This window comes from Hermetia illucens, chromosome 3 (assembly GCF_905115235.1).
Source record: "Hermetia illucens chromosome 3, iHerIll2.2.curated.20191125, whole genome shotgun sequence".
Taxonomy (NCBI): domain Eukaryota; kingdom Metazoa; phylum Arthropoda; class Insecta; order Diptera; family Stratiomyidae; genus Hermetia; species Hermetia illucens.
The window spans coordinates 172,935,794-172,958,548 of NC_051851.1; the positions used below are offsets into that span (position 1 = coordinate 172,935,794).

The 22,755-nt window shown below is 46.3% G+C and overlaps 2 protein-coding genes across 2 annotated transcripts; both read left to right on the forward strand.

Annotated features, from left to right (window-relative positions):
• Positions 1 to 1,333: 1,333 nt before the first annotated feature.
• On the forward strand, positions 1,334 to 2,626 carry LOC119652782 (zinc carboxypeptidase-like). The gene has a single exon (XM_038057097.1). The coding sequence runs from the start codon at positions 1,360 to 1,362 to the stop codon at positions 2,611 to 2,613; it is 1,254 nt and encodes a 417-aa protein (XP_037913025.1). The 5' UTR covers positions 1,334 to 1,359; the 3' UTR covers positions 2,614 to 2,626.
• Positions 2,627 to 16,035: 13,409 nt separating this feature from the next.
• On the forward strand, positions 16,036 to 17,289 carry LOC119652197 (zinc carboxypeptidase-like). Its single transcript, XM_038056140.1, has one exon. It carries the CDS (start codon positions 16,036 to 16,038, stop codon positions 17,287 to 17,289), a length of 1,254 nt encoding a protein of 417 aa, XP_037912068.1.
• The last annotated feature ends 5,466 nt before the right edge of the window (positions 17,290 to 22,755 follow it).

Genomic DNA, 22,755 nt, shown 5'->3' on the forward strand with positions numbered 1-22,755 from the left:
ACGTTTCTCCTTTCCTATTTTCCGGTGTCCTGAGGCGCGAATTGAGTAGGAATTGTGTGACTTTTGATGTAGATTCCTTGCCTTGAGTCAAAAGAAGCTCGATAGTGCGAAGAGACAGAGAAGTATACGGGCTAGAATAAGTAGGTGCAACTCTGAGATGAAGTCGACCACCACTGGTGGAATATAACAGAAGGCTAAATATAGGGTACCATTGGCACATCTTTGCTCTGCGTAGAGCCCGACTACTTCAGGTGAAATTCATGGTTTTTTTAACTGTGCCCAAGTGGACAGCATATAACAAAGCAAGTCAGGTTAATTTATTGTTGGTTACTAAATTGTAGATAATATTTCATTGAAGGAAACAAAAACCCAATGCGGAAAAGTACCTAATCTAAATGAAGAAGCAGACTTTGCCAAAGATTCTTTGTGATTTACTATCATGTTTTCAATATAAGATATCTGAGTAAGGCTGGTGCGCTATCAGCTCCTATTCACCTTCAAATCAGACGACCTTTACTCCAATCTAAGAAAAGCTGCAGGGCTTTATCAATTACTATTGTCGCACTGTTGGAGCTGCCTATTTACATGATACGAAATTCACAAATTAGCTTAGATAAAAATTGTTGAAAAGCTGAAGACTTAGTAGTAACCGCCAATAGGGTTTTGATGTTTCTTTCTATTCTGAATAGATGGATGAAACGATTGAAACAATTTCCGAGATAATGAAAATTTACCGCAATGTCATCCGTCCTGCCGCCCTCTATAGTTCTGATTGTTGGCCAACTACAAAAGACAATGAACGGCGTCTTGCGGTAATGGAGACGAAGATGTTGCGTTGGACTAGTGGCGTGACACGTTTTGATCACATCCGAAATGAGGACATCCGCGATCGTTATGGGCTTGCACCGATCGTGGAAAAATTACGAGAGAGGCGTCTTCGATGGTATGGTCATGTAATTCGTGCTAACGAAAATTCACTTGCCAAGATTGGTCTGAACATCGATGTCCATGGTAAACGATCAAAAGGCAGGCCGAAACAACGGTGGCTTGCACCCAGATCAGACATTCGATAAAGCCAAATGGCGAAACCGATCACGACGAGCCGCCTCCGCTTGTGAACGGGACAAAAACTGAAGAAAAAGAAGAAAGATGAGAAATGTGATTCGTAAAATAAGGACCCTGATGCCCTCGGGAAACAAGATAGACAACTGAAACATAAAACAATTTCAAAGGCACCATTTACTAAAACTATCAAGATTTCAGATTCATAACAAAACCCTAAAGACAACAAAAGACTATATAAAATCCGAGCAAAACATTTCCAAAGCTGGCATTATCGATGATTGTTCACTAGTGAAAATGTCGCGCTTTGTGTTATCTGCGTTAACCATTGTCCTCATTATTGGTCCCTGTTGGGCTGAACTTATCCGGTACGATAACTACAACATTTATCAAGTGAAACCAGAAACTAGTGAACAATTGACCCTTTTGGAGCACCTCGAAAGTACCAGTGATAGTTTGAGATTCCTCACACCAATTACAACGGTTGGACGATCAGTTAATATCTTAGTGGCACCTCATAAACAACCTGAGTTCCTAGATGTACTCAAGGATAATGGAGTTATCCCCAGTCTCATCGAGAAGGATTTTCAAAGGACCTTAGATGCCGAGCAAAATAGTCTTAAGTCGAGATCTGGGATCTACGATTGGAACAGCTATCACACCTTGGAAGAAAACTACGAATGGTTAAGGACCTTAGTGGAACAATATCCTGACAAAGTTGAACTTATCGTAGCTGGATCAACTTATGAAGGACGTGAAATTTTGGGAGTGAAAGTTTCGTTCAAACCGGGTAATAAAGGAGTATTTTTGGAAACTGGTATTCATGCTCGTGAATGGATTGGACCGGCTGCTATAACCTTCATCTTGAATCAACTGTTGACAAGTGAGGACCCAACAGTACGAGCAACGGCGGAAAAGTTCGATTGGTACATAATACCACATGCCAACCCAGATGGATATGTCTATACTCACACCAAAGATCGCCTTTGGAGAAAAACTCGTTCGAAGTCACTTCTTTGCTACGGAGCTGACGCAAACAGAAACTGGGACTTCTACTGGAAATATGTTGGAGCCAGTTCGTCTGGATGCTCAGACACTTACGCTGGTAGCTCAGCTTTCTCTGAGATTGAAACCAAATCTCTTTCGGAATATATCAAGTCATTGGATGGAAAGATTCATACCTACATCTCATTCCACTCATTCTCCCAGTATCTGATGTTTCCCTACGGGCATACCAAGGAGCACACAGAAAATCATGCCGATCTCCAACAGATTGGTGATGCAGCAGCTGCAGCACTAGCTAAGAGATATGGAACAAAATACACAGTTGGAAGTATCTATGAAGTCGTCTATCCGGCATCTGGAGCTAGTGTCGATTGGGTCTATGGAACCAGAGGAGTTAAGTTAGCTTTTGCTTATGAATTAAGACCAGCTTCATCATCGAATGGTTTCGTCCTGCCAGCTAATCAAATTATTCCAACTGGTTTGGAGACTTTGGATTCATTGGTTGGTTTGTTGGGAGAAGCTGAAAAATTAAATTATTTTAATTAAATTTTAAATATTATACCAAATAATTTTTGAATAAAATTTTGTAGAAAAACTAGTAAAAAAGAAATTCAGAAAATACCGACATTATACCGGAAATATTTTCAACACGCTTCCGTTTATACTTGAAGAAGAACTGAGATAGGATTAGGACCTCAAAATTCTGGTCCACATCAGAAGCAGTGGGTTATTATCGGATCTGTGTCTCTCCCTAATAATTTAAGGTATGAAGCGCAGCTAGCACTAGATTCCTACAAAGGATTCAACTGCTGGTAACCAAGTAGGGAATCGTTTCCTGAAAGCCTAGCTCTCAGGGTTTTTCCGGCTCAGTTTCTATTAAATAGAATCATCAAAGCAAGTTGCAGTCGATTGAACCTTGGCTGCCACTAACTACTATCTACAAACATCTGAAAGATTTTTGCAAAACCTGAGAACTTCCCCTAGAGATAGAGGGTGCCCAGATTCTTCGTTGAAAAGAACTTTACCGAGGTATCTTCGTCTGAGATCTGAGGACACAGGACAGCTGCATATGAAGTGCAAGGTAGTCTTCTCCTCTTACTCACATTGACTTCATGTAGTCGAAATCACCATCCGTATTTTTTTCCTTGTAGTATTTTAGGGATGAGTGTTCGGTTAAAATCCTTACTAGGGTTTAGGGTCATAACAAAGCCGCTCCAGGCCTCAGGTTGCCTTTCGCTTGCCGGTAGGAAATCAAGTTTCTACATTTGGTTGCGTGAATCCCTTCAGAGTAGGCTTGGTAGTGGATCGCTGGATACTAAATCTGGTGGATCCAGACTTTGGGCGAGCTGGTCGCACAGCTTCCTCATTTCCAACGATGTTTTTAGTTCGCTGGCATCCACATCAGTAATGTTTCGCTCAGTCGGTCAAACTTCACCAGCAACTGATGGCACCTCCAAACCAACTGGTATGATATGCTGATAACGCTACCTAACTGTCAGAATATATTCGAATGGGACGACCCCGCCATTTTTGTCGCAAACTCTTCATGGTGCCATTAAAATAACATATATTTCCGCCTGAAATCTTTCCGAGAGGTGGGGTTAGTTCTATAATTCATCAATTGTCCGGGAACACCTCTGTGCCCGATTCGTCTTCCTTGACTGACTCGTGGCCATATATTTGTTGATTACGACGGAGGAGAGAGAGAGAGTCTTTTCAAAGACAAATTTGGAAACTATATGATCGGCCGGGATCAGAGACACCAGATGTTTGCCAAGGAATTTTCAGATGGGCGCATGACCGTATGGTTGACCGCCTTTTTAGTGGCTGATGATGTCAAGGATGTATGCGTTTTACCTTCAAATGAACGAAAGGTAGATTCATACAGCTATGTACCTCCTGGTCTACATACATACATAGATAATCCAACTGTTGGCTGCATTTTTGACAAGGATCCACTTTAATTTTGAGGTCATGAGAAATAGTTTCTTCATAAAAGCGTCTCCATGTTGATCGTTTAGCCAATTTTCTTTAGAGCTTCCTTAGCCTCTTAGTACCGATTCCATTCAATAGCCAAATCAGGGCTAGGCTGAGTAGTACCCTTGTCGTTCTCCTATGTTTTGTCAAATCCGAGTTTCACCATGGTGGTTTACCCTTTTTTGGCTCTTCGAAAGCTTCTTTCATGCCCGTTGTGATTGGGTTGTTTTCTCCATTGGATGGTTAGTTCCATTTTATACGTTTCCCAGAAAGACGCTGCTGCGCCAGGTTGCAGCAGTGTGTGGGATTCACACCCACTAAAACCACCCCCACTCTTCCGCCGCTCCCCGCGGGACCACCGTGAAGTATTACTTCGCGGGGGAGGCTCTGGTTCGCTATACCAGCTCGTCCATGTCACGTCTCCGTCGCGCCGCCTTCCGAGCTCGATCCAACTCCAGGAGTTTTGTCTGCACCACGGCTACTGCCTCATTTACCGCCATCCAGTTTTCCTCCGACTTCAACATCTCTTCCACCAGGTTGGAGGGCTCGATGTCCGCCCCTAAGATGCTGTTCAACCTCCTTTTCTGCTGCAGAAATCTGGGACAATGGAACATAACGTGCTCCGGGTCCTCGAGTGTAGTTGTGCATTCAGGACAGTTGGGAGACTCGTCCAACTCGAAGCGATGCAAGTACTTCCTATAGCCACCGTGTCCCGTAAGGAACTGTGTCAGGTGGTAATTCAATTCTCCGTGCTTTCGGTTGACCCATTTCTCGATACACGGGATCAATGTATGGGTCCACCTGCCCTTGCCAGAGTTATCCCACCGTTGTTGCCACTTGCCACACAACTCTCTCCTGATGGCTTTTCGGAAATCCGCATTCACCTCGGCTGGATTTGCTTCCGCTTTTCGTAGAGCCAGTGTGCCTCGCTCGCTAGAAGATCTATAGGGATCATTCCTGCGATGACGCACACTGCCTCCGTCGACGCCGTCCTAAATGCGCTGCACACCCTTAGCGCAATTGGCCGGTATGCCGAACATATCTTCCTCCGGTTGACAGCGTGGTTCAACGCTCCCGCCCAGACAGGGGCCGCGTACAGCAGATCGACCTCACCACTCCCGCGATGAGTAGCCTGCCCTCCCACGTTAGGCATCATCCTTGCAAGGGATGAGCTGGCATTTGCTGCCTTCTCTCGCGCATAATCCAAGTGTCCCTTGAAACTCAGCTTGGCATCGATCATCACCCCCAGGTATTTGACAACTGATTTTGAGACGACCTCACGATTACCAACCCGGATGGTAACGGTGTTGTTCTTCCTACGGTTGGTAATGAGGACCGCCTCCGTCTTTTCGTCCGCCAGGTCCAGCTTGACCATTCGTAACCATGACTTGATGGTATGAATGGCTTCATTTGCATAAAGCTCCACGTCCTCGGGATGCTTTGCAATTGTAACTACCGCCAAGTCGTCCGCAAAACCAATCAGCGTTGTCTCCTCCGGCACACGAAGGCCAAGCACTCCGTCGTACATTATGTTCCACAGCAGCGGTCCCAATACAGAACCTTGAGGCACACCTGCTGTCACAATGCACTCCTTCGGCCCGTCGTCCGTCTCGTACCAGAGAAGTCTGTCCGAAAAGTAACTCTCGATGAGCCGAGCCAAGTAGCTAGGAACACCCAGTTTGGCCAAAGCGCCCTTAATCCAGCCCCAGTTGGCTGAGTTAAAAGCATTTTTGGCGTCCAGCGTCACCAGAGCACAGCATTTGCCCATGGCCATTGCATTTCGAGCCAATTCCATGACCTTTGCTACTGCATCGACCGTAGAACGGGCTCGCCGAAACCCATATTGCCGCTCTGAAAGACCACCCGCAAGCTCGATGAACGGGAGCAGCCTGTTGTATATCACCCTCTCCAACATCTTCCCCATGGTGTCTAAGAGACAAATAGGGCGATATGAAGAGGGCACGCCGGGTGGTTTTCGGGGCTTCGGTAGCAAAACCAGCTTCTGCCTCTTCCACTGGGCGGGAAACACTCCTTCCACCATGCACGATTCGAATGTGCTTGCGAACCACCTTGGTCTGGCCTTGACCGCCACCTTCAGAGCCTTGTTCGGAATTCCGTCCAATCCCGGAGCCTTGCTGTCCCCAATACGTCTGCAGATTTCCCAAAGTTCCTCTTCGGTAACATCAGGGATCGAGAAGACGTCCTGCTGAGTTGCCAGTTGGGGTTCTCTTTCGTCCTGCTCCTGCTGCGGGAAAAGAGTTGTAATTATTTGCAACAAGAGCCGTGGGCATGTTACTTGAGGTGATTTTTACCTCCGGATCTTCTTCATTACAACTTGGTAGTCTGTACCCCACGGATTCGTATTAGTCTCCATGCGGAGCTTCTGGTAGCATTCCCGCTTGCTTCTCCGTATGGCCTTCTTAAGGTTGCTTCGCATATCCTTGTATTCCTCCTCACGCTCCTGGTGCTCCGGCCTTCCCCTTGTCCTGTGGGAAAGTCTCCTCGCTCGGAGACAAGAGGATCTCAAGGCAGCGATCTCCGTGTTCCACCAGTAGTTTGGCCTCTTGCCGTGGTGCAAACGTCGTCGTGGCATCGTAGTGTCGCATGCATCGGTTACACGCTGAGACAGCTGTGTGACCCTTTCCACCGCTGTTCCATCCGGATCATGGGCTCCCTCCAATGCGGCCAGGAATGTCTCCTCGTCGAAAGCTCCGATAGACCAGCCAACCGCCTTAGCCTTTCCACCTCCAGAGCGTCGTTGACTGCTTCCCCGGTTCCCAATGCGGAGGAAGATGGCCTGGTGGTCACTGTGGGTGTAGTGCTCACTCACTTGCCAAGCCATCTCCCTCACCAGTGAAGTGCTAACAAATGTCAGGTCAACAATCGAGCCCGACCCTCTTCCTCGAAAGGTGGGCACGCATCCAACGTTGGCCAGCACGATGTCCAGCTCCGCAAATGACTCCAACAGAATTTGACCTCTGGTGTTCGTCGATCGGCTTCCCCACTCCAGGGCCCACGCGATGAAATCGCCCGCAATGATTTTAGGGCTGCGGTCTCTAGCGTCCAACACCAGACTGTCTAACATCTCCTCATATTGTGCTAAGGTTGCACTAGGAGGAGCGTAGCAGCTGTAAATATGGACACTGTTGACCTTCGTCCTTATAAAACTGGCTGCCGGGGGGGCCATGTCTTCCGCACGCCCAGATTGCGGCGTTGCCAGACGCATCCACCGCCCAAGTCGCACCGCCGTAGTTTCTGTACGGCTCGCAAATAGCCGCGACATCGACATTCGACTCTCGAATGGTTTGCGAGAGCAAGTCCTGAGCTGCCTCACAGTGATTAAGATTGATTTGTATCAATCTCATTTGCCTGTGCGGTTCAGCTCCCTCCTATATACCGGACATCTGCTGCTTCCCGCAATATGCCGGCCGTCCACGCCCTCTTTCCCACTACATAACATACACCGTGGATCTCCGGTGCAATCTTTGATGAGGTGGCCCTCTTCCCCACACTTCCTGCAACTCCTCGACCTATCATGCTGGCTAGTGCAAGCCGCCGCAAAATGGCCGAAATCGAGGCATCTGAAGCATCTCTTTAGAGAGATTTGCTCCCTGAGCCTGCACACGACCCAACCTACTCTTACCTTGCCTGCGGTAATTAACTTAATAGCTGATTCTGCCGGCAAACTAATAATAGCGGTCTGCGTGCCACCATATGCCTTCTTCATCCTTTTTATGGCACTCTGGTCTATATCGCCAAGGTTGAACTGCTGCTTTAACGCAGCACAGATGTCCTCCCGTGAGGTGACTTCATCTAGGTCCTTGCATTCAACCACTATCTCCTGTTTCCGAGCTCTTACCTCAGCTTCCTCTCCAAGTACACTTTCCACCTTCCACTTGTCGGCGGATTTACATAACTCCAGCAGCAGATCCCCTCTCTGTGTTCGCCTGATACGGCTCACACTATCCTCCAAATCCTTCAATTCCGGGTCTGACTTCACCTTTCGGAGGATGTCGGCATAGGACATATTTCCCTTCTTGGAAATAATTATTATTTCCGGGCGGAGCTTCTTTTTGTCCTTTTTCCTCTTGTTGCTCACCTTAGTCCATTGTTCGGGCCTCCGGGCGTTGGTTTCTTCCACTTTTGTAGGTGTTGTGGCTGCAATCGTGAGATTACCGACTTTCGCGGGTACCCTCGCCGGCTTCGCCTTCTTTGGTGAAGAGGCTTTTTTCTTCTTCGGGACTTGCTGTGGTCCAAGAGGCTCGCTGGTACCGTCTCTAGCCCGTTTTCCTGCCGTCCCGCCTGCTTTATCACGGGGAGGCGTCACCTGCGTTTCCCTTGTGACCTTGCCAACTGACGCTTGGGAATTCTTTTCTTCGAGGGCCTTGATATAAGACACTTTTAATGCCTCTTATCAAGGCTCGAATATTTTGGTGGATATTCCGCCTCTCCTTGATGAACTCGCACAGTTCATTTATTCGTTCCCCAAGTGCAACGAACGCCATTCCGGTATGTTCCCGTTTGCTTTCGCGCCTTGCGCCACAAGGAATGATCTCGATTAAGGGACTGTTCGTATTTCTTTCAGAGTCCCGCGACGAATCTCGACTACCAAAAAGAACCATTGTTCTCGGTGGTGATCTCCCAAGCTTCGAACTCCTCCTAACAGGATCCGGTGTGGACCTAATTTCCACTCCACCATTATCTCTTGTAGCATTAGATGCCACAGTAGCCATGATGATCGTTTAGCCAATTTTCTTTAGAGCTTCCTTAGCCTCTTAGTACCGATTCCATTCAATAGCCAAATCAGGGCTAGGTTGAGTAGTACCCTTGTCGTTCTCCTATGTTTTGTCAAATCCGAGTTTCGCCATGGTGGTTTACCCTTTTTTGCCTCTTCAAAAGCCTCTTTCATGCCCGTTGTGATTGGGTTGTTTTCTCCATTCGATGGTTAGTTCCATTTTATACGTTTCCCAGTCTGTCTGCAATGGTTGGAAGTGGATCTTTGCTCATAACGAAATCAATACCCCTTTAATCTGAAAGCGTGATATCGTTTCATATTCTCCACTCTTCGACAATTGTCGGAATTCCGCCATCATGTCGATGATCTCTAGTCTGACCACATTGAAGAAGTGAGTTCATTACTCAAATTGAGGATCTGCAGTTCAGTTTCTAACAAATAGGCTCTAATAGGCCCGATCCTTTCGCGTTGATGTTGGAACTTCCCTGGCATATATGTTGGGCGTTAACGTCCCATTCTGTTTTTACCAATAACCCATTGATGTTGTATGAGGTATATTTATAAATGCCTCGCGACTATTGATCCAACGACTGATTAGTGCAGTTCATCATCATTATCATTTGCAATGGCGCAACAACCGGTATCCGGTCTAGGCCTGCCTTAATAAGGAACTTCAGACATCCCGGTTTTGCGCCGAGCTCCACCAATTCCATATTCCTAAAAGCTGTCTGGCGTCCTGACCTACGCCATCGCTCCATCTTAGGCAGGGTCTGCCTCGTCTTCTTTTTCTACCATAGATATTGCCCTTATAGACTTTCCCGGCTGGATCATCCTCATCCATATGGATTAAGTGACCCGTCCACCGTAGTCTATTGAGCCGGATTTTATCCACAACCTGACGGTCATGGTATCGCTCATAGATTTCGTCATTATGTAGGCTACGGAATTGTTGTTATTTACTGTTGATAATGCTGTCTACTTCTCAGAATAGATTCGAATGGGAGGACCCTGCCATTTTTGTCGCAGCCACTCTTCTGCTGTCACTAAAATAACATACATCTTCATCTGGAATGTGATGGTCATCTTCCCGCGCGGTAGGTCCAGTTTAAGCCAATAGTTCGTGGTTTCCTCGGCAAAGTCTAATCGTAACATTCTAGGGTATACATCTGCCGACTCGAAGCGAAAGTTAATACATTGCAAGGATGCAGTCCTTCGAAAGGTAGGAAAAGCTTCCTTCTAAGCTACTCGAACTGCTCTGAATCGTAATTAAAAGGATTGATGTCGTCTATACAAGACACCTCCTTATGCTTCGATAGCTTGGGCTGCAAATGAAGACTTATCCATTGTCAACCAAGCCCTCTTTGCTGTCCTTTGGCCCGAGGAGTTCGGAACGTCAGGGGACCGCTGCCGTTTCGTCCGTAGTTGCAGATGTTCCACACCATTCTTCCCCTCAACTCTTTAGCCCGGAAGCGGTTTGCGCGAAGGCGGACTTCTTAGAGGCTGTTTTCAGGACGAGGATATATGCATGCCCATAGGTAAGGCTTTTATTTCAGTAGGTGGTGTCAAGTGTAGCCTGAGATGAGAAGTGCTAACAGACGGCGGCTTACTTCAGTCCGCTCGTTAAGGGCTGGAGAATCTGAGTTTGGACTCAGGTTTTCCATCGATGAACTTAGGGTTGCTCTTACACTCAGGGTTGGATCGTCATGATCTGGTTTTGTTTTATGTTTTTAGATTTTTTACAGTTGGCTGCCCTTGTTTCACGGAGAAAAGTAAGTTGATCTTGGTAAAGCCCCCTGCGACAAGGTTAGTTGAAACGGGGGGTCGCCTGGTACCCAGAGTTCACCGTCCACGACCACATCTTAACTCCTGTGACCATTCAGTCTCCGGCACGCTAGTCTCACCTTGGCTTGCGGTTTTGGTGACCACTTAGCTTCAGGTGTTATTCCTGCTCTCCTAGAAGGTCTTTCTTACTGGCCCCCTCCCTAGGAATAGATAGATGATCATCGAGGGAGTCTTTTTAAATTAACTTGCAATCACCTTCTACGATGCTTAAGCTTCGTCTACTAATTAGAGCATCTGTAGCAATTATTGTTTGCAGGGAATTCAACAGTGCCATGGATATCTATCTTAATTTTTTTATCAAAAGATCAAGTTGGTTTTAAAAAGGAACAGAAAAATAGAAAAGTTCGCCTGACAAACAGAGAGGCAGAAATATATGCTTTGCACTGGAAAGGAGGATCTTGGTAGGGGCATCATGCCGGGGGGAGCAAATGTCATGAATTTAGCAAAGCGTTAGCGGTAGTGGGAAATGAGGTTGTTTCAAAACTACCAGGGTTTACTCAAGCAGATTATCTAAGAATGGAAGGCGCGAAGTGTCATAATGAGCTCATCCCACAGAAACCTTACCAATAATGTATGTGTTATAAGCTTGCGTCGACCAAACTATACTTGAGTATCTGAGATCGCCAGTGATCGGCTTTGTGTAGTTTCAGATAGGTGATTGAGTCCGAGGACAACCTGCACAGACTGGTCTCGGTTGCAAAAGCACGGAGACAATAGGCCACTGCCGGTAACTTCAGTGTATAAGCCAAAAATTGGGATGTTCATTGCCAAATGTAAAAGGGTATTGTCTTCTAGAAGAATTCGTGCAACTAAACATTCTATTGGCTAACGAAGACCAAATTATTAGCTACTGAAAAGCGGGCCAGTTCGGCTTTTATTAATCTTTTGTTAGATCGAGTGGTAGAACGCCACGTGCACAGAGGTGACATGCGACTCGTCAATACCGAGACGATCTACATTTGTCAGTAGAAACCGCAGGTGAAATACTGAATGGACCGCGTGTCGCCGTACTAGATAAGTGACCCTCGACAGAGATACATAGGATTCGTTCAGAAGGTAAAATCCTGCATCTTTAAGGAAGCTCATAGATAGTTTCAGGAAGCGCTGCGTTGAGTTATTAACCCATGGCTCAGAGGCGTACATTTCTGCGAATTATATGCTTCCATTTTCTAAAAATTATTTAGGAATTGGCCCCTCAGGAGTGCAGCAGCGACGGTTACCTCTAAATACTTCTAGACTGGCGGTTACCAGCGAAGTACTATTTGAAAATACCAGCTTTCAACGGTATACATAACAAAGCCTCTGACTTAACATATATATTTGTGCACCTTATTAAAATCGGTTTACTGTCTGCCTGATGCCTGTCCGCCTGTCTTTCTTCCTGTCACACCTTATATCTCAGAAGCGGTTACCCTTATTGATATGAAATTTGGTAGACAGATGAGGCCTGTGAACCCCATTCCATGCAGGGAGTAATATAATTCCACGTTGAGTTTAAGGGGGGGTTCCCATACATATAGAAGGGGGCTGACAAATATTTTTTTACCGAGTATAGTCATGTAGGGTATCAAATTAAAGGTCTGGATTAGTACTTTACGAAGCCGATAATAATTTTGAGATTGGTTGCAAAGGGGAGGAGTGCGAGTATCCGAAAAGGGTCAATTACTTCAATGACCTGTTCTCAGAAACTACCCAACCCAACTATCTGAAATCCTTGCACATGGTATCTAGGCCTCAAAATACCCTCCAGGCCGATAATTGCTTAAATAAAGTTATTTATATATATATATGTATATTTTTTTAGAAATTGACTGGGAACCCCCCTTAAGTTTATCCTAGAATCACTAGCTTTGGTAGTAATATAGGCTATACTATAGAGCATGATACTGTCCTGTACTTTGGTGGAAATCACACTATTACTAACCAAGTTATAATAGGTCAAATTTATTACTTTTATGCAAATTTCGTGCATTCTGATGCTCACAGTCAGTATCATATTAAAGTGAATGGTCTGACAAACTAAATTCATAAATGTTACGAGTTAGGTACAAATGGGACGAATGCTCACTCAAATGTGTTTATGCAAGAAATATACAAAACCTTTCATATCTGAAGCATTCAGCTTCCGACTTGTTTACGTCTTGGAAACGCTCAGTGCCGTCAATTTGGTCGTTGTGGTGTCGCCATCATATAGGTCTTTAACCAAGATAACTTGGAGGTCTTTTGAAACCACCATGCAGGAGCGGGATCTATCCATTCCATTGGCATATAGCAAGTCAGTATGTCGGAAGTTGAAGCTTCAACAACCCATGGTTCTTGTATGAAGTATAAAAATGTCTTGCAGTTATTGATGCGTGTTACAATGTTGCAATGTATCTCAGAGATATGGCACCTCATCTGTGGTTCAAATGAAGATGTCGTGGGCTCCACGTCCCTTTCGATGGTTTTAGGAGCCGACGTTTGTAATGTGTCGGTCACAAGCCCGTAGCAGAGCCCGCTTGCTTCCGAACCTTCTTAATATTCGGTTCAGGAGCGCCGATAGTGAAGAAAGTTCCCGGCCAATCTGCTCTTCCCTCTGCTTTGCTACCTAGTAGCAATCAGGTGGAGGTGTAGAGGTTATTCGGGACTCCAAGTTGTTCCAGGATTTCAGCACCATTACGCTCCTCTTCTGGAATCCAGAGAAAGGATAGTAGTCGAAGACGGCTTTACGGTTTCTTATCAGGGCAGAGGCAAATGGTCAGACGCGGCCTCATCTCTACCCTGGGAGCAGCGTGACCGAAGCAGTTCACAGATGTTAGGTGCTCCGTTATATAATTCGCAGAACACAATATGACTACGAATTGCGAGTATATTGAGCATAAGTCCAAAGCATGCCCCTGTAAGAAAACGTAAAGCCGTCTTCGCCTACCATTTCCAAAGTTTGGGTACTATGCCCTAAACGAGGGGTCCGTGGACTAAAAAAAGAGGGAGTAAGTTGCTGCCCACTTGGTCCGGTCTGACATCAAGTGGATGCGAACTTAGGACCTCACAATGCTTAAAAAAAAAACAGAGAAAGCACTTTCTAAACTATGGTAGCTCGGAAATCCCCTTCAGAGTCAGTAGTGCACCCTCCCACACATCGTTGAAGAAGGAACATCACTGTTTAAGCCACTCGTTGCCGGCCGACCTTTCTTTGCAACCATTTCAGCCGAAGAGTTGGGATCGTCAGAACACCGCTGCTGCTTTGGTATGCCCTTAGCCACAAATGCCCCTGACGAACCTTGCCCTTCAACATTGGCACAACCGGGGGGTTGTGTTTTGCCCGAAAGTGGCCCGCCCGGAGGCGGTTTGCCCGGAGACGGTTCACCCGGGGGTGGTTTGCCGAAGGCTTTTTGCCCGAAAGCTGTTCGCCCGGAGGCTGTTTGCTGTCCGAAGACAGATGCGTACCCGTAGGTAAGACTTTAGCCTCAGTAGATGGCGCCAGTTGGAGCCTGGGGTCAGGAATGCTGACAGAAGGAGACTGCTTCAGCTCGTTCGTTAAGGACTGGCTCCCAATTGAGTTGGTTCCCACTTAAATAACTGGCGAATCTGAATCTAGACTCAGATTCTCCACCGAAGAGCTCAGGGTTGTCCCTTCGCTCAGGGTTGAATTCTTTTGTTTAGATTTTTTAAGTTTTTAGTTCCATAGTTGGCTGCCATGGCCTTTGTTTTACCGGGGAAATAAGTCGATCTCGGCAGAACCCCTTTTGCCGAGATAAGGCTAGTTGAAACTGAAATCTTAACCCCTGTGATAATTCAGCCCTCGGCAAGGTAGTCACACCACGGCTTGGGGCTTTGATCACCGCTTAGGGTGTCACCCCTAGTTTCCTGGAGGATCCTCCTTACTGAGCTCTCTTACCACGACAAAGTAGGCAATCGTCGAGGGAGCGAATCAGATTACCGTTTGGCTTGCTTTTTTTGCGTAATGCAACGGATGTACTGTGTTGCTAATAAAATGGTATCCTATTCTTCTCAACAGGGAGATTGATAAGATCCCTTAGCCAGAGTGTTGGACTTTAGCTCCTTGCCTGTGCTTCATTTTTTTGATTGCTTCTTCGAGTTCTATCGCTGTGATATGTAACGATGGATTTCCCCAATATTTCGTCAACTCACCCTGGTATCACCGGGTTGATACCGAATACTTATTATTGAAAAAATGGGATCCTGTACGTCACTAGTTTTCAGTTCAGTTTTTTCAGTTTTGTCAAGTTGAGCAAGCACAAAGCGATGTTGGATCAATTGTGAGGGTTGACCTGAGTTTTTTGTTGAAAAGACTCTTTTTCATAACCTTGGAAGTATAAGGATAATTGCTAAAAGCATTTCTTGGCTCCTTTTATAGATGAGTGTATGGTTTTGATACAGTTGAAGTTAATGCCACCTCAGGACTTTATTCAGTATTGACAGCTTCTTCGTTAGACATATTATTCAGGGCGGTGATCCTCGGATTGAGGTTTCTCTTTCAAAGGACTGATCAGCAAGAGCTTCATCCTTTCCGAGTGGAAGATGGCAATGTGGAAAGTCTCCAGCACAATGAAACGCCGCATCGAGAAGAATAGATTTTGAAGATAGAGATATGACAGAGACCCGCCTCTATTTCCATTATTAAGACTAAGCCTCCATTGGCAACCTGCAAAGGTCAACCAGAACAACAATCGTATATTCTAAACTTAAGCTAATATAGTATGTTTTTTTCAGTGTATTTACAATGTTAACATATCTATGAAGTAGATACAATATAGCAGTTCGGGAAAGATGCCTTGATTTACATATTTTCAGTGTGAAATACGACATGCATTGCAGTAAGGTAACTCCATGTTGTTATCGCTTCGCATTCACCTTCAAATCAGACAACCTTTACCTTAATCTAAGAAAAACTGCAGGGCTTTATCAATTACAACGCATTGCCACACTGTAGGTACTGCCTATTCAGATTATACAAAACTCACATATTAGCTTAGATAAAAATAGTTGAAAAGCTGAGGGCTCACTCGAACCATTGAAGGTTTTGAGGTTTCCTTCTCTTCTGAGCTGGTGGAAGTGACAATTGAAGCTGGTCCCTATATTTTTGTGATTCCTGCGACTATTTTCAATATTGAGATAGTTCTCATCTTCTTTTTATACTTTTTTAAAGAAGAGGAAGTATAAAGAAGAGGAACCGTAGTTTCAGCACTCGGACCGTTTTGTCCATGCGACTTTATCTTTGTAATCATGGAAAATAATGAAAATAAGGATCATCGGAGATAATATTGAAACAAAAGATAATAAGGCAATAATAAATTCTACTAAAGTTAATATGAATTCAGGTTCCCACCAAAACCCTAAGAGCCACGAGAAGACCTATAAAAACACCAGCAAATTATTTCCAGAACTAGCGCTATCACATTAGCCATTGTAAAATGTCTTATTTGGTGTTATCTGCGTTAACCATTGTCCTCATTATTGGTCCCTGTTGGCCTGAACTTATTCGGTACGATAACTACAACATTTATCAAGTGAAACCAGAAACTAGTGAACAATTGACCCTTTTGGAGCACCTCGAAAGTACCAGTGATAGCTTGAGATTCCTCACACCGATTACAACGGTTGGAAGATCAGTTAACATCTTAGTAGCGCCTCATAAACAACCTGAGTTCCTAGATATCCTCAAGGACAATGGAGTTGCCCAGAGTCTCATCGAGAAGGATTTTCAGAAGACCTTAGATGCCGAGCAGGAGAGTTTTAAGTCTAGATCTGGAGTCTACGACTGGAACAGCTATCACACCTTGGAAGAAAACTACGAATGGTTAAGGACCTTAGTGGAACAATATCCTGACAAAGTTGAACTTATCGTTGCTGGATCAACTTATGAAGGACGTGAAATTTTGGGAGTAAAAGTCTCTTTCAAACCAGATAACAAGGGAGTATTTTTAGAAACAGGGATCCATGCTCGTGAATGGATTGGTCCTGCTACTGTAACCTATATCCTGAATCAGTTATTGACAAGTGAGGATCCTGCGATACGAGCTACTGCTGAAAAGTTCGATTGGTATATAATCCCACATGCCAATCCAGATGGATATGCTTACACTCATACAAGGGACCGTCTTTGGAGAAAAACTCGGTCAAGGTCACTCTTTTGCTACGGAGCTGACCCAAACAGAAACTGGGACTTCTACTGGAATTATGTTGGAGCTAGTTCATTTGGATGTTCGGAAACCTACGCTGGAAGCTCAGCATTCTCTGAGATTGAAACCAAATCTCTTTCTGATTACATCAAGTCATTGGACGGAAGGATTCATACCTACATCGCATTCCATTCATACTCACAGATCTTGCTTTTCCCGTACGGACATACCAAGGATCATGCCCCTAACCATGATGATTTGCAACAAATTGGAGATGCAGCAGCTGCGGCACTAGCTAAGCGATATGGGACGAAATATAAGGTTGGAAATATATATGAGGCAATCTATCCAGCTTCTGGAGCCAGTGTGGATTGGGTCTATGGGACCAGAGATATTAAAGTGGCGTTTACTTATGAGTTGAGACCAGCTTCGTCCTCGAATGGCTTTGTCCTGCCAGCTAATCAAATTATTCCAACTGGGCTGGAAACTTTGGATTCATTGATGGCTTTGTTGGGAGAAGCTGAAAAATTAAATTATTATGTATAAGTCGCATCTGTATTTTACTATAAATACTGGATTATTTACTATTTCGTTTTTCTACCCCTAAAAATCCTTGCCCAATATTCATTAAATTGTTCAACTTCACCGTAGACAGTTGCCCAGCCTTGTGGATGGCGTGCTCGGAAACAGGCAATGACATTTCTCCTTGAATTTGGCTGGGTTACTTCACACTCTCTTGCAGGAAAAGGACAAATTCAACCCCATTAGTTTGTTTAAAACGATATTGATGAGCCGTGAGGGTCCCTGCATCTCTTCTGCCATCGTAATAGAAAGACACTAGAGAAAGGCACCAGAGTTCAGCATGCTGGCTGGCTATTCATATGTAGGGCATTGAGGATTTTATTGGTGTAACTGTTACGCTCTTCACCAACGGGGGGAGAGAGGAGGAAGGGAACTGTTAGTTCAAGGAACCTGTAACCACCCGGTTCCTCCACCGGTCGAGCTCTATCTTCTTTGCAACGAGAAGGACCCGAAAGTAATGGGTAACACGGCACCACCTGTTAGCGCTCTTCAGCACCTCCTCGACAATGTTGTCTGGAGAGGGATCCCCCGCGACGTAAGGCATCCACGACTTGCATGATAGCATCAACTGCGGATTTACCTGCTCTAAAATCGAACTACCGTGGAGATAAGTGTTTGGCAGCACGTATCAATTCTGCGAGTCTACTTCAGTGTACTTTTCCAGCAGTGTCAAGTATACAATGTGGGCGGTATGAGGACGACAACTCAGGGTCACCTTTCTCTTTGCTGATCAGCGGAAGCCTCGTCACCTTCCAACGAGAAGGGAAAATGCCCTCTTTCAGTCGAGCGTAAAATGCGCCGAGCAGTAAGTATGTTTGAATACCTCTGCTGGAATACCATCGGGTCCTGGCGCCTTTTTACTTTTCATAGAGAGGACTGCTTATTCTAACTCTTTTATAGAGAAAAGTGGACAGTCTTCGGTGCTCTCTGCATGTTGCGCTGCGGAATCTCCTTTTGGCTGATTTGTACCCTGATATTATGGTACATGCCTCCTCCCGGTCATTTAGACGTTGTGCTAAGCGGCAGAGTCAGTGACACTCCCTCCGGGGATCTGCAATTTCCACCGTCCACCAATACGTATAGGGTTTGCCACGTCTCGATGCCCTGTTGGGCATGGAAGCTCCGCAGGCCGTCGTTATCAGGTTCGTTAACTGAATTTACGACAGTGCCAGATGCAGTGCCACCACCCTAAGAGTACCCTCCAGCGCGGCACCACCTGTTCTAAGAGTTTCGACAAACCTCCCGGTGTTCACCCTCGTAACGTTCCATGGACAGAAAGACCGCTGAGGTGGGGCACATCGAGAGTTTGTGTCAACTATGATACTTCGAAGGCACTGTGTTGATGGTCGCTTGCCGAGAAGTTTTCCAGAACTCGCCACCCTTCCACCAGTGACACCAGTGACTCCGACGAGAAGGTTAAGTCCGGAATGCTTCTCTCGCAACCTGGGCGCCGGAACGGAGTGGCTCCAGTGTTTAAAACGACCAGTCCTGTTCTCGCCTCCATTTCCAGAATTCGTTTCCCTCTGGAGTCTGGGTAAAGCATGCTCCATTTAAGTGCCCTGGTATTGAAGTCACCCCCGATCAGGATCCGTCCATCCTTCAACGTGGGTACCGTTCCGGACCCAGATGGCAGCGGTACCTGATATGTCAGGGTGCCATGAAGATGGGTCCTTCTTTGAGTACTGCTCACTGATGAGCACTAAATCAGCTTTGGTTTCCGCAGCGAACTACGCTAGCCACTCGTGAGCGGTTGCACTCCGGTACATATTGATTTGTTGGATCCGAATCTATCTCCTGCATGTGCATAACAGGTGAGGCGCTAACATGAGCCTCGAAAAAGATTGCCATCTGATGGTCGCTTACGTTCACTTACGCGTTGCGTCCGCCATTTCTTGCACGATTGGGGAGCTGCGGCTGTCCAAGTTCAACATCGATGCAGTTGTCGTTCAAAAGCGGGAGAGCTATCCTGCTGATCGAAGGACAGATATTACGAGCAACCCAGAACATAATAAGGAGGAGGGAAATTGTTTCGGCCATGAATGCACTGAAATGGAGTCGCTGGGTTTGAGGGTCTTCCCATAGAGTTATGTATCATTGTACCTGCAGATCTGCTACTGCCACTTGTACTGAAATCATGGGAATCCGAGACCTTTCGCAGAGAGTGGAAGAAGAGGATAATTTTTAAGATACCAAAGAAGGGCACCCGTTTTGATGGCGGCAATTATAGGGATATTTGTGCGCTCTCTATCGTTGCAAGGATAATGGCTGCAGTAATCCTAAAACGAACATCTCGAAAGTTTGATTGACAGAGAGCAGGCTGGCTTTTTTCTCTTTTAGATCTTTGCTTAACCTGCTCTTCATTGATTTCAAGAGAGCTTTCGATAATGTGAACAGGGAGTCTCTCTGGAGCACTCTAGGCAGGAGACGCATTCCAAAGAAACTAATAGTCATTATCAGAGCAACGTATGATGGCGCAAAATGTCACATACTGCATCGAAGTAAAATTTCAGAGGATTTTGAGGTCCAAAGCGGAGTCCGCCAAGGTTGCATTCTGCCACCGATATTATTTCTTTTTGTTATTGGTGACGTTCTTAATGCTGACGTCTTCGGAGGACGTGGAGGTGTTTAATGGATGATGCCGTCTTTCCTCAACACCTCAACTATGCTGATAACATTTGTTTGCTCTCTCACCACTGTCATCGGGCCATGGATCTTGGTCAAATGGCGTTGGATTTGGAAAGAGAGGTAAGTCGAGTTGGACTGAAGATAAACTTCAACAAAACCAATGTTTTCAGTCTGACGGGTCATCGCACTCTCCCAATCTGTATTAATGGCCAGAGAACCAAAGGCGTGGACCAATTTGTATATCTAGAAAGCATGATTTCTGCAGACGGTGGCACCGAACTGGATGTTGCTCGACGCATTAACACTGCTAGATTTAAGATCAAGGTGAGACTGTTCTGGGGTACATTGGCCTGACACTATCTCAAACGAAGAACTTGGTCGTTGCACAGGCTTGGTACTTGTAGGCACTGTGATCGGAAGGCTAAAGTGGCAGTGGATAGGCGACATATTAAAAACAATTGTATTGTTGACTACGCCTTGCAGTGATATCCCTCGCAAGATGACCGACGCTCGCGGCTGGCAGAACCTTGTTAACGAGATGAATGAGGACCCGTGGGGACTTGGCTATAAGTTTGTCATCCGGAAAATCGGGGCTCTGTGGAAGCCCTGTATACTGAGCACCAACCAGATCGACCACATTGTGCGGGCATTGTTCCGGAGACACCCTGTACGGGTTGATGTAAATAGCGCGGAAAGCGTCGAGGATTGCCCCCTTTTCACTACGAGAGAGCTCGAAGAAGCGGTTCTCACTATGAAAAACAGGAAGGCGCCAGGTCCTGATGGCATCCCGGCGGAAGTTTGCAAACTGGTGTTCTGCCAACGGCCAGAATTGCTGCTTCAAGCTTGAAGGAGGGCATTTTTCCTTGTCGCTGGAAAGTGGCCAGACTCGCGTTGATCAGTAAGGGTAAAGGAGACCCGGAGCTCCCGTCTGCATACCGATCGTTGTGTATGTTTGACACGGCCGGATAGTGCTCGAGAAGCGCATCAGGAGTAGACTCGCTGAAGCGATTAGTGCTGCTGGGGACTTATCCGCAAGGCAGTTCGGGTTCAGAACAGGGGAAATCCACAGTGGATGATATTATGGAGGTCATAGATGCGGTTAATCGAGTCGAGGCACACAGCCGCCGATCTTGACGGATAGTGCTCCTCATAACGTTTGATGTCAGAAGTGCCTTCAATTCCGTAAGATGGACAGATATGCTAGGCACATTAGAAAACCCATCTCATGTGCCAAGGTATCTTTTGCGGATATTGAGGGATTATCTGGAAGACCGCTCCCTACTCTATGATACGCTAGAAGGCCAAAGGGGAGTAGCACAGGGATCCATCCTATGGCCGGACCTCTGGAACGCTTCCTACGATAGTCTGCTGAGACTCGATATGCCCGAACAGTCGCGCCTGATCGGTTATGCAGATGACGTTGCGGCACTTGTTGCCGGATGCACTGTTGAACAGGCGCAAAGCAGACTTGGCATATTGATGCCACGGGTAAGTGGGTGGATGACTGCTCACAGTTTCAACCTTGCACTAGAAAAAAACGAAGTAGTCATCCTGACCAGAAGGAGAATCCCGACCCTGCGGCGATCGGCGAGTTGACTATAGAGTCAAAACCAGCGGTTAAATACCTTAGTTTAATGCTCGACTCGAAGATGAGCTTCTTCGAGTAAATCAAAGCCGCAGCAGACAGGGCTGCAGCTGGAGTTGCGGCCTTGAGTCGGCTGATGGCGAATGTCGGGGGTCCTATATCAACCAGGAGACGTCTCCTTATGAGAGCAACGCAGTCGGTTCTTCTCTATGGTACGGAGGTATGGGCTGATGCCCTTGACAAGGAGGTGCATCGTAAAGGCCTCGCTCATGTGCAGAGGCGAGGGGCTTTGCGAGTGACGTCTGTTTATCGCACCGTCTCCGAACCGGCTGTGATGGTGATCACGGGAGTGATCCCCTTTACCCTACTTGCCAAAGAACGGAAAGCTATCTACCGCCGTAAGGGAGGTGATTGCCCATGAAGAATGTCAACGCACCCTTAGCGAGTGGCAACTTTCTTGGCAAAATAAACCAAGGGGCAGATGGACTGCGCGGCTCATCGGCCAATTAGACCCGTGGTTGAACAGAACGCACGGAGAGATTGATTACTTCCTTATCCAATTTCTAAGTGGGCATGGAGGTAATCAGTTTTACCTGCACAGGATTGGGAAGGCGTGATTTCCTGATTGTGTGTTCTGCAATGGAGTGACGGACGACGCTGAACAAATCTTTTTCTCCTGTGAGAGGTGGGACGTCAGCTTTATGCAGACACAGGGGAGCTCTCTCCAGACAACATTGTCAGAGAGATGCTGAAGAGCGTTGGCAGCTGGAATCGTATTGCGCATTATGTTCGGGCTCTTCTTATTGCAAAGAAGATTGAACTCGACCGGCGGAGGGATCGGACGATAAGGGGTTTCCTGAACTAACAGCAACTCCCTTCCTCCCCTCCCCTCCCGTTGGTGAAAGGAATACCCTGACTTGAAGGCTTCCAAAGCCGGGAGAGCGGAAGGGCTAGCCCAAAGTAATGTGTCAAACGGTTCCAGGCTATTTCTCTGATGACAGGGAGGTGTTTAGTTGGTAGTCCGCCAGCGTGCTGTTGCGGGAGTCCAACACTCTGTGCATGAACGCATTCACCTACCCTATTCCCAAAAAAAGAAGATGGCCGACGAGTGGGTCTCTCCAAGGGCACTTAGTTTAGGACAGTTGAGGAGATGTGCGGGAAGTCGTGGGGGAGGGCTGAAGAGCATTTCAGGTAACTGAACGATGGGGCTTAAATGTGGT